The 12812-nt window shown below is 44.6% G+C and overlaps 1 protein-coding gene across 7 annotated transcripts in view; it reads right to left on the bottom strand.

The window, feature by feature from the left end:
• Nucleotides 1–12812, bottom strand: part of LOC134456628 (IQ motif and SEC7 domain-containing protein 1-like) — a 204914-nt gene that overhangs the window by 3396 nt on the left and 188706 nt on the right. For 6 of the 7 annotated variants that reach the window (XM_063208048.1, XM_063208052.1, XM_063208050.1 and 3 more), the window contains 6 exons: nucleotides 9723–9752; nucleotides 8224–8349; nucleotides 7646–7745; nucleotides 7290–7451; nucleotides 5362–5541; nucleotides 2488–2537 (listed from right to left, as the gene is read on the bottom strand). In XM_063208048.1, coding sequence (XP_063064118.1) covers nucleotides 2488–2537; nucleotides 5362–5541; nucleotides 7290–7451; nucleotides 7646–7745; nucleotides 8224–8349; nucleotides 9723–9752 — 648 coding nt within the window. The remainder of the gene's footprint in view (nucleotides 1–2487; nucleotides 2538–5361; nucleotides 5542–7289; nucleotides 7452–7645; nucleotides 7746–8223; nucleotides 8350–9722; nucleotides 9753–12812) is intronic. The other variant, XM_063208053.1, reaches the window with a different exon arrangement.

Raw genomic sequence — 12812 nt, 5'->3', positions numbered from 1 at the left:
TACTTTATACAACTCAGCTCCAGAGGCTACTGCGGGCCACAGCCAAGAATCATGACAGGCTGGAGAGCAGCATCTCTGGTGGAAGAAGAAGAGTGTCATACAAGTGTTGAGAAAAGGAAAGAGGGTTTTTTTTTTGGCGACAGCATGCAAAAACAGAACAGAATACAACACCTGTCAATTGATCAAGGCACTGTTAATCAATTACGGTGACTGCTGATGCAATGCTAAATGGAATAAAATAATATAATGCAAGTAATGGAAAAAGTAATGTGGAAAAACTGTAGCTACTTTATAAATAAAGTTTAAGTTTAATGTGGCATACACAGGAGAGAAAAGGACTGGCGTACACCTACAGCACGTGTTACAGTTGTAGGTCCTTTTTCCAAGTCCTCTTTTTCCCTGTATGCTGCATAAGTCTGTGTGTCTGTGTCTGTGTGTCTGTGTGTGTGTGTGTGTGTCTGTGTGTGTGTGTGTCTGTGTGTGTGTGTGTGTGTCTGTGTGTGTGTGTGTGTGTGTGTGTGTGTGTGTGTCTGTGTGTGTGTGATCGTCGTGAGCATGATATTATTACACTCTACGTATCTGCCTACCATCTTCCCTCTTGTACCTCTCAAGCTGACGTGAAGTGTATCGTATAAGTATCATATAAATGGAAGATGGTTTCATTTCAAGAATGTAACAAAAGCAACACACCGGCAGACAGAGAAAAAGAGGGCGTGAGTACATAAGTGACGTCTCATCCTTGAAGAGCTGTCAGTTGAAGCAGTTAATCTCAGAGGAGAGAGGGGAAAACCTTAACATGCACCTTGTCAAAGAGCCGCGGGCGGGCCGGTGGGCGGGCAGTAGAACCGTCATGCACACCGTAGAAGCGGGCAAGAAATGCAACGCACAGTCCCAGCTTAGCATTCAACTTGACTATAGGAGCACTACTGTGGTATGCACACTTTGAAAAAAAACCCTACAGCTTATTGGCCTTATGGTGTAGTAGTGTATATCGTGTCTTTGCTTTCATGTCTTCAATATTATCTATCTATGGCACTGGGGAATGTATTCCAAGAAGGTGATTTCAGTGACAAACCAGTTTCAGTTAATCTGGAGGTTGTGGTAAAGCAGGCAATGGAAGAGTATAACAAGAGTCATCATTTTCTAAACTAAATGACGCCTGAAGGCTATCCAGTAGGGTTACCACGTGCAGGTTAACTTAGCCTAGCCTGGTTCTCACCTAGGCTCTCACCAGACAGTGTGTGGTGAGAACCAGGCTAAACTTACCCGGCTTCATCATCACGTAACCATGTTCTTGGAACACCTCACAGTAAATAAATCAATGCATTCAGGGATACAGGGTTGTCGGGTTCTTTTTGAGGTTATGGACGGTGCACTGAGATGATGACGGTGAACTCAGATTGTCTACAGCACATGACGAGAACAGATGGAGTATGATGTATGAGTGAAACCTAGGGATGGAAAACCTCATGAAATCCATGTCAAAGTCCTCACTCAGCTACGGTCATAACTAAATACTCAACCTGATGTCTACCCTAACCATTCTGAAGGAAAGAGGCGAGCAACAAAAAATTGACAGTAGGTCCACAACACAATAAATAGCAGGGGGAAATAAAGCTATTAAGATCACTATTCAATTCAATTTTCATTTGTTTGTTGTGTGTGCATAGCCATAGCATAGGCCATTCAGATGAGGGGAAAAGTAGAAGGAGAAGAGAAGGACAGGAGGAGGAAGAGGAGGAGGGGGATGCGCAGGTCGGTTAAACGAGCACAGAACACATGAGTGGGTGGATCACTGTGACTGAATGGGGAGACACCATGGCACTGGAGTGTGTACATATATGTGTGCATGTCTCTGCATGTGTATCAGAGTGTGTGCGTGTGTGGTGTGTGTGTGCGCGTGTGTTTGTGTGTGTGTGTGTGTGTGTGTGTGTGTGTGTGTGTGTGTGTGTGTGTGTGTGTGTGTGTGTGTGTGTGTGTGTGTGTGTGTGTGTGTGTGTGTGCACATGTATGCGTGTGTGTGTATGTGTGTGCATGTGTGTGTGTGTGTGTGACGGGAGGGGGTTAGTAGGAGTCATGCTCATGGTCACGTGACGAGGGCAAGTGAGCGAGCGGGCGGGCCTCCCTCATGAGGTCTTGCGAGGCGAGGGCCCCTCTTCTCACTCTGCAGGCAAAGCCCAGCTTCAAGAGGCAAGCAGCCCAGCATGCACCAAACCCAGGCAGGCAGGTTAGGCATCGAGTACGAACATACTGTCCAAAACCCAAACCAAACCAAATAACCAAAGCAAATAAAAAACAAAACAAAATGAAATAGAATGATCTGGTCGACTGTGAAGCAGGGAAGAGTGCAAGGACGAACAAAAAGTAAAAAAAATAAATAACTAAAACCGGTTGTCTTTGTAGTTTTTGTCAAAAATGTAAAAAAAACAGTGCACATCATCACAGAGAGAGAGAGAATTGCTAAGACATCCACTGCTTCCTACTTACTTCCATATTGCTGTCTAGTGATCCTGCACTGCTGCGCCGGCCTCGCTTGCCTGCCCGGAACATGCAATACCAATAGATTAGAATGGATGGACAGCACAACTCTGCTGACCGCCACACACAGGTGCCTACTGTACATCCCTGCCTGACCGCTAGGGGGAGCTACAGGGCCACTGTGAGACTGAGGTTCACCACACAGCAGAACAGAACTAGCTGGACTGGGGCTGGGACTGTAGTGTGAGCTGGACGGGAGGCTGGAACCGATCGTTGGGCAGGCATAGAAGTGAAAAAGGTGTACAGGAGGGGGCGTGGGGGTGGAGGAGTGAAGGAGTGGTGGTGAGGTATTTTTGTTGGGAAATATAGTAGACATTTAAAGTGGCTCGAGACCATTTCAGTGTGAAGCGTATCAACAACAACTAACATACATGGCTGTATGAACAAAAATATTCTCAAATATGCATCATAGTTATAGTAATTTGGAAATATTCTGCTGGGGTGTTTTTTTGTTAGGATTATGTCATTTTAAGTGGCTGTGACTATTTATGTATGACATGTATCAACAACAACTACAATTCAAAGCTTTATGGACAAATATTCTGACCAGAGTGTCCCATTGATAAAAGGATGGTAATTTAGGCCTATTTGGTGATATTCTCATAGCAAGTTCGATCCTATCTTTTAGCACTTGGTCTAAAATGTAGTGCTTCCATTCAACCACCAGGTTTTCATTATGACTTTTAAAATACCAAAAACCAATTTAAGAAATGAAAAGTTGAATTTGAAAATGGAAATGTTTTGAATAAAAACAGAAAAGGGCTGGAACTATATGCATGAGATCACAGAAGCGGTCAAGGAAATGCTGCCTATCCAAAAAGACACAATGGGAGAAATAACCTTCAAGACTCTTGGTTTAGACTCTCTGTGTAACCAAGTTATGTGTTGACATCTACACATGAAATCTAGAGTGTCTAAGATGGCTGTACTCAGCTAATAAGACTTCCAGTCACTGTGGGATGTGATTTATGCTTGTAAACACATGTTGTGTGGCACTGCAGGGACGGGGCACACACATACAGACTTTGGACCCTGAGATAGCGACGATGATGATCAGATTTAAACAGATATGCACTCCAAGCCAATGAGAGAGAAGGGGATGGGCAGCTGGACTATATACACAGACTGAACCACCACAGCGTGCAGCCAAATGAGGACACATTGACTACCAATCATGCCACGTCCTGGTTCGAGTGAGCACAAACATCTGCGGAAGACCTAAAACACAACATTTAATCTACTAAAGGGGAGGAGGGGCTTGGGGGGAGAAGGGGGAAACAAAGGTCACCACACTTTGAAAATAAACAAACAAACAAAAAAGTAAAAAAAAAAAAAAGCTGATACACTCAGTTGTTCATGAAATCAAATAAAATGAAACATAAAAATCGGAAAGCAAAAAGGTATTAAATGGTGTCTAGCTGAATTGATCTGACTTGGACCCCTGAATGGATTTCATTGCATTATCTGGAGTGGGCTCTGCTGAATGGAGATCTGAGGTGAAGCCACGTGAAAGTCACTGTCATGTACTGAAAAGTGGTGGTAAAAAAACCCCAAATTTAATATACACTTAATACATTTTGCACTAAGAGTACGTTAGCTATACTTTGCTAATTTTGTGATGTTCCTGCAGACTGTAGTCTTTTATTTCACCCTACTAAGAGTACAATTTTCCATATACTGTATTTGAGATATAATTTTTAAATAAACGAATTAAGTAGGCATTGTATTCACATGTGAAATACTGTATGTATTCATCTAAAAAAAAAAAAAACAGAATCTACTTCTTACGTAGGCTACACATCTCATAACTAGAAGCAAACCAATAGGCATCTAGATAAGCAGAGTGACAGATCCTTCAAGTGACTTCAGTCAGATGAGTATGAATTAAAAGCTCAGTGGGTTTGAGTGACTGCAAAAGATGAGATGGAACCAATAACTTCAATGCGTCGCTACTTAAAACTGAAACATGAACCCATCCAACTCTAAGGATATGAACAGAAACATGACAGATTGTGTGGAGGAGGTGGAGGAAGAGGAGGAGAAGGAAGATGAGATGAGAGAGGGGTAGATGATGAATGAGAGTGAAATCACACAGATATCACAGATAAAATGTATAACAGCACACAGGGAAGCCAGAGGACAGCTGACTGAGGGTCACATCTGGCCAAACACTGGCCCACAGCCGGCACACAGCCGTCTGGGCCAGACCTGATCCTGAATCAGCTGTGGACCGGGGAGGTTCATGGTAACATGGATATAATAACACTGCGAATGGAGAGATGGAACAAATTAATATCGTCATCAACATACCTACAGTACCTGGCACACGATGGTGTCACAGTGTTGGGACTACGCTTTTTTAAACCATCTGATAGTGTCTTTAACAGTAGGCTAATTAAAAACCTTCTGGTTTCACTAGAAAATGTCTTTTGCCTGATGTCATGGTGAACCATACATTTGTAATGTTTTGATGGGAAGTACTGTGTGTCCTTCTAACAGTCCATAAGGCCTAGTGGTAGTAATACTATGTAGTGGTTGTATTTGGAACTCCTTATGCCCACTACCACCCTGAATGAAGATCAGTGTACGTATACTGATGGTGTGCGTGAAACAACTCTAGATGTAACGCTGTGACCTACACAATTAGCCATACAGTAATATCCTCAATAAGCCACTCTGTATCTCTAACCATCATAAGCCCCTGACCACTTATCAGGGGTAAGGCTCTTGTACTGTACACCGCGGAATGTTGCCACGGTCTCCACGGTTGCGCCATTGTGTCATCATCATCAGCGTCCTCCGTGCCCCCTTGACCTCACTCACCTGCTTCGGAGAGGTCTCGTAGCGAGCTGCTGAGCGCGCTCCTCTTGAGGCCCTCCCCCATGGCGTAGGTGTCGTCCAGGCTGGCGCGGCTCATGCTGCCGTTGGCCGCCTCCTTCTTCAGGCCCGACATGCTCTGGGACATGCTGGGCCGCACCACCCCCTTCTGCTTCTCCAGCTCCGCTGCACCGCGCCACGCCGCGCCAAGCCAAACATCACACACACACACGCAGACGCACACAGACACACACAGACGCACACACACACACACACAGACACACACACACACACGCACACATAGACACAGACAGACGCATAGACGCACGCACGCACACACACACACACACACACACACAGACACACACACACACACACACACACACACAGACACAGACGCGCACACACACACACACACACACGCACACATAGACGCACACACACACACACGCACACATAGATGCACACACACGACAGACACACAGACGGACATAAACACGCGGCAGACACACATAGACACACGCACAGACAGACATGCACACATGGCAGACAGACACAGACACAGACACAGACGGACATGCACACACGGCAGACATACAGAGATAGACAGACGTACGTATGCATACACACCACAGATGCGCACATGCACACAAACATGAACACACACAGACACACACACACACACACACACAAATGTACACAGATACACAGATGAGCACAGACAAATCATGCAAACAAAAGCACAAAGGAAAAAAAATGTGGACACAGAAAACACAGAGAAATGCACACATACACACACATTTACAGAGAGAAGCAAACGACAAACAAAATCAAATGAGTATAAACATACCAAGATCTTACAAATAATCACACAGTAATTTATGTGCTTTGTCTAAATTCTACAATTCAAACATATCTCAGATAACTGCTGGGAAAGTCCACAAAAAAACCCTCGTGTAAGTGCCCCAACTATGGTTTGATACAGGGCCGGTTCTAGTAATCTTGGTGACCTAGGCCAGTGTTTCCCAACCAGGGGTACGTGTACCACTAGGGGTACGCGAGCACACTTCAGGGGGTACTTGGAAAAATGAAAAAATGTATGGAGCGTAGTTACATTGGGATATAGAGCATGAGTGAGGGGGTACTCATGGTATGACAAAAAGGCTTAGGGGGTACGCAAGACAAAAAAGGTTGGGAAACACTGACCTAGGCAAGCACCCCTTCCCTTTTTGTGCATTTATAAATCTTTAGACATCTGTAAACATAGTGCCATACATATGCTCTGACACAGGTAATCTGTGACGTGTCCATGCATAATCATTATCAATGTGTAAAGTGTACAGAGTTTTTTGTTTGTTTGACATTTTAACTCTGTGGGACATTTTTGGCATTTCTAGTGCCCCCACGACATTTGGTGCCCTAGGCAACCTCCTGGTGTGCCTATGCCTAGCGCCGGCCCTGGGTTGATATGGTGAGAGACTGTGTGGAGCAGATGGGCTGCCATGCTTTTGAGGGGCCTGATCTCCTGCATTTCACCACCTCAGGGCTCCTCACAACAGACTGCCCTCAAACACGAGTAAGCTCTCTCTTGCATGCAGAGTTTACACAAGCACCCCGAGATAGCTCAGTGGGTAATAGTGTGTATGGGTGGAAAATGAGAATAATGAGAAGGAGAATAACGAGCAGGAGAATATTGACAAGAAGAAGAATATTGACAAGAAGAAGAAGAAGAAGAAGAAGAAGAAGAAGAAGAAGAAGAAGAAGAAGAAGAAGAAGAAGAAGAAGAAGAAGAAGAAGAAGAAGAAGAAGAAGAAGAAGAAGAAGAAGAAGAAGAAGAAGAAGAAGAAGAAGAAGAAGAAGAAGAAAACGACTGAGGGAGAAGATTTAGGGAAAAAGCAGATGTACTGTAGAAAAGGAGGGAGGAGTGTGCTTACATTCTATTCTGTATTTCTCCATCTCCTGCACCTCTGCGATGGACTCGCGTAGGTCATCAGTGAACTTCTTGCGGTCCTGTGGGTTGGGCGCGTTGAAGTTGATGAGGACCTTGATGTCTGCACCTGGGATGGCTGACGTGAGCCGGATTCCATTGGGGTAATCTGCCGTGAAACAAACACAATACAGACCTTTCAAACAACTCTATATGTAAAGGTGATGGTATTCAGAGAGATTTTTCTTAGATCAAACAAACACACTTTAAATACTCATCTGAACAAGCAACTGGTAAAGAGTGAAAAATCAGTTAGCGTTTAGGTCTACTTATGTTTGCTGTGGTTGCATTTTGAGCACTTACGCTGGTTTTCAAACAGAAGAACTTGCATCCCATACAGAGAGAAAGACTGTCTGAAGCTGTAGGTAACAGAGTTCTTCTTCTTCTGGAAGATCTTGGTCACCTGAGATTTAAAAGAAAGAGATACATGATAACATGCTTGACTATGGGAGAAGAGCCAACTATGTAAATAGAAAGGATAACCTGATTAGCATTGATAAACACTGACTGGGCATCTCAAATGTACTTTGTGTTGATGTCTTTATTTATTTATATTGCTGCATATTTGCTTGTAAAAATCAGAGCTGTTGGTGGTTTAAATCAATGTAGAGGAGCTGCTAAGACAGTAGAGTACAGGAGAAAAGACAGAAAAGTAGGCACGAGAAAGTAGTAAAGGAGGAGAGGCGAAAAGAAAAGGAATGTGAAAGAAAGGGGAGGAGAGAGAGAGCGAGAGAGAGAGAGAGAGAGAGAGAGAGAGAGAGAGAGAGAGAGAGAGAGAGAGAGAGAGAGATGTGGAAGGGTGTGTGTGATGGGGTGGTGTAGAAGAGGAGAAGAGGGGTGACTGCAGATTAGAGGGACAGGAAGCTGTGCTGCATGCTCACCACGAGGAGGTCGTTGAACAGGAAGATCTCCCGCTGATGAAGGCCTAGTTTCTGGGGCTTGTTGGGGTCTGGCACTTCAAACAGCCTGCAGTAGCACACCAGTCGACGGTGGGGCAGGGACAACACCTGGAGCACACGACACCACAGCCAACACAACACAACACTACTCAAAAGCCTGAATGGACCCCCATTCAACGCTGCCACTCACTCACAGCCACTCACTCACAGCCAATGCATTTATGCCTCTTTTCCACTGCCGGTTTTCTGGTAGGCCTCCGTCTTGACACAGCACGACTCGGCCGCCACTTTTTGCTTTATGTTTGAGCTGCGTCGTGCTCATTCGAAAAGCAAAAAGTGGTGGCCAAGTCACGCTTTGTCGAGCTGTAGGCCTACCAGAAAACTGGTAATGGAAAACAGGCACTTGATGGTCGCATCGTGATATGGCTCAGAGACAAACTGGCATGCTTCCACAATAGCAAGGACAATAAAGTAGCTTTATGTATATAGCACAATATATTTAAAATTGGGTGAAGTATACACTTCGATACATTGTTATGCTCTCAATGGCTCTTCACATTTCCAAGTTGTTACGCAAAGAGTCAGATAATGCAGCCCGAGGCCTGATTTAATAAGATGGCAGGATAATGACTTTTCATGGTCAGCTGCAGAATTCCCCTGGTGCTGTCTCACCACATTAAACAATAATATGCTTCCTCTGAAGACTTCCCTATCTGGCCATCTCTCTATTTCACAGAGGTGTTTGCATGCCTAACTAATCTCCCAAATTGATTTCATTCCCTTGAAAGACACTTCATTTAATCCTGAGGGTGAATGGCCCCTAGGCGAATAGAAGAAAAAACAACTTCATTATGGGTGTAAGTAAGCTGGCTGGATTTCATAACCCAACGAAAGACCACGGTGTAATACTATTGGTACTCTCAACACTGCTTGGCACCCATGGGCTCTTTCTCCCGTTCTCTCTCTTCCTTTGGAGAAGGTCCCAGTCTGCAAACAACTCAAGAATTTATTTCTGTTGACCATAAACAACAGGGCCAAGAGTCTTTGTCTTTCTCTCCGCATTGAGCTCTTTTCCCAATACACCTCTCAATTAACATTTGCCAATGCTTTCATTAGAGCCAGAACAGCATACATTTACTGTATTCATACAGCAATGCTACAATTGCAGCAGTGTTTTTTTGAAGAGCTCTATTTCAAAGCACTATAAAAGTCTTCCTCTTTTGAAAGTCGCTTTGGTTATAAAGCGTCTGAAAAATGCAATGTAATGTAATGTAATGTAAAAGAGACCTGCATTCATAGTAACAATGAAGGCAGGAAGGACTCTTTGGCTAATTTCATTGACTTTGCTCAAGGGAAGGAATGCCAGGAATCCCGATTTGTTTTATTTGTTTGTGTTTACAACCTGCTCACCCCTGCTGGATACCATTACATGAAAAATGCATTAAAAAGGGGAGAGAGCAAGAAAGAGAGCTTTGACTTACACATCCCAGGCCGTGGTGAAGCGATCCAATCTGTGTGAGAGAAATACAAGCGAGGAGATAATTAAGAACATAAAAAGGCGAGGCCTTAGATCTCAGCAGGGTCACCGAGAGGTTTACAGATCCACGCTGATGCCTGAGCTGCCAGAGCTGACCTATGACCTTTGAACTATGACATCAGTAAAAAAAAAAAAAAGCCCTGGCAGTTTATAGAGATGGAAAAGACACGTGAGGAGCAGCACTATGCAGACCAGGAGCAAACGCAAATAAAGCTCAGCGATACCATCAAAAGCAAAGCAGAAATCAAACTTCCTTTAAATGGTTTTCCTTACTAAGCTGGACCACAGTGCAACCTTTTTACAATTCATTACCCTGCATTTAGCTGATGCGGTTATCTAAGGTGACTTACAGTTAACCCATTTTAGCCTATGCCCTTTTTGGGAAATGGTGCCCTCTGCCTATTAAAACCTAAACATTTCAGTCTCCAAAGCACATAAAAAACATGAAATAAGTTGCATTTAAAATCTAGAACCTTCATTTTGCACTAGAATCTATCATACCCATATTTTTAATAAAACAGCTCCAATCTCAAGAACCTGAATGCAGCGTATATATTGCTCCAGGACACAATGGGTTAAGTAGTGGCCGGGTCAGTTCCCCTGGAGAAACATGGTATTAGATGCTCTGCTGAAGGTTCTTAATTAGACCACAGCTGCATCACCTTTATCTTCATTCACTTACAGTACATAAGGGGTGGGGAACCTTAGTATGTCTCGAGAGCCATTTACGGCCCTTGAGGCAGTTTTATCCGGCCCCCGACATCTTTTTAATGTTATGCAGCTTCGCATGACATTTGCAATACATTTTTTTAAGGGACCCAGAGAATGTGGGGTTTGCTTTAAAGGTGGCTGCCTTCCATACAGGCCTAAACTGCAGGGGGCCTGGTTAATGTTAATAGTACAGCCCTCGGGAGACTTTTACGGCCCTTGGAGGAATTTGAAGTGGCCCCTCAAATGAAAAAGGTTCCCCACCCCTGACTTACATGCTTATGTTTATCATATAGCCATGGAATACCACTGATACAGCACATCACACACATAACTCATGTCTGCTATGTGGTTGAACAATAACAGTTGACATACTATGATCAAACCATAGAGAAGTGGCCATTAAAGGTACGGTGCTGCCTGCCTGCCAATGTTCATTCACTCAGGTGCCTATGGAAAGGCTGCATTAGAGGGGATGAGACAGCACTGGCCACAAATAATGGCAGCCATTAGGGGATGGAGGAGATCCAGAAGTGAGAGACAGCAGAGCGATAGATAGAGAGAGGGAGAGAGTGTGTCAGAGAGAGAGAGAGAGAGAGAGAGAGAGAGAGAGAGAGAGAGAGAGAGAGAGAGAGAGAGAGAGAGAGAGACAGACAGACAGACAGAGAGCGAGAGAGATAGATAGAGAGAGAGATAGAGATGGAAATAGACAGACAGAGAGCGAGAGCGAGAGAGAGAGTGAAAGAGAGAGAGAGAGAGAGATGAGAGAGAGAGAAAGTCGTGAGTCAGCACCAGACATGGATCCACTCATTCATCAGTGTCTCACGGTGACTTTACTGACAAGCTCTCCCTTCTCCACCACCGCTGAGATCTTAAAGTCACGCAGGCATGAAGGACTCAGACGTGACGAACTGCAGAGGACTCTCTCTCTCTCTCTCTCTCTCTCTCTCTCTCTCTCTCTCTCTCTCTCTCTCTCTCTCTCTCTCTCTCTCTCTCTCTCTCTCTCTCTCTCTCTCTCTCTCTCTCTCTCTCTCTCTCTCAGAATGTGTGCTCAGGGTGGTCCAAAAGCTGAAAACTGGTCCACAACTTTCCACTACACCTTCCACCTTCTGCGCTGTGGCAATGATTCATTTCACTGTATTGTTTAACAATCGTTTCACTGCATGGTATTTGTGTAAGTCATAACCAAAGAGTGACTACACTCTGTGCAAACAAACTACGAGGATGAGAAGTACAGTGACTGAAGTAAGTATTAGCCAAAGTATACAAATTATACAAATCCAATGTACACATTTTTTTTACATAGAGCCGCTTTTCAGTTCTTATTTCAGATGAGAAAGCGCAATACGGCAAACCTGTATTTCCCACCTTGAAAGACAAAATGTACTCTTGTGCACAGTCGCAGACAAACATACTTGCCGCCTACGGTTTATGGGCCCATTGCTTAAGTGAGCCCCATATTGTGTCCCAAATAATCCACAGAGCATCCAACCATCCATCTTTTTTGCAGAAAGCTGCTGTCCCCAGGGACGCCGACAGCGGGGGACAAATGGGTATTTTGTCCCGGGCCCAGGTATAAGGTGGGCCGAGAACTGGGCCCTCATGAAGTTCATGATTAATGGTTCTATTTCATTTGAAAATAAGTTGATTCGAGGGAGGGAGGAAAGAGTAGGAGGAAGGGGGGGCCCAGCTTTTGTCCCGGGCCCAGCCAAACCTGTCAGCGGCCCTGACTGTCCCCAATACTGATCTGGCCTGGATCTAGACCTGGATAAATACAACTAGCAGCACGGTGGGTGCAGATTGGAGTCTGCACAGTGGCTGGCGTGATACAGGTTTGGGTCTGTACGGTACGTGCTGTAGAGCTACTATATAGCTACCTTCAGGTGCAACAGTAATGTTCTGTGACCTTTGCAAGTGCTTGCTCTGATGATGCTGAAGAAATCCTGAGTGCTCAGCATAAAGCGGTGTGTGTGTGTGTGTGTGTGTGTGTGTGTGTGTGTGTGTGTGTGTGTGTGTGTGTGTGTGTGTGTGTGTGTGTGTGTGTGTGTGTGTGTGTGTGTGTGTGTGTGTGTGTGTGTGTGTGTGTGTGTGTGTTGAAATGTTGAATTAACACTGCAAAATGTAGTCTGTGTGTGTGTGTGTGTGTGTGTGTGTGTGTGTGTGTGTGTGTGTGTGTGTTGTGTGTGTGTGTGTGTGTGTATGTGTGTGTGTGTGTGTGTGTGTGTGTGTGTGTGTTGAAATGTTGAATTAACACTGCAAAATGTAGTCTGTGTGTGTGTGTGTGTGTGTGTGTGTGTGTGTGTGTGTGTGTGTGTGTGTGTGTGTG

Source organism: Engraulis encrasicolus, chromosome 10 (assembly GCF_034702125.1).
Source record: "Engraulis encrasicolus isolate BLACKSEA-1 chromosome 10, IST_EnEncr_1.0, whole genome shotgun sequence".
NCBI lineage: Eukaryota > Metazoa > Chordata > Actinopteri > Clupeiformes > Engraulidae > Engraulis > Engraulis encrasicolus.
The sequence above is the reverse complement of the archived record's forward strand: the minus strand, read 5'-3'. Positions and strand labels throughout refer to the sequence as shown.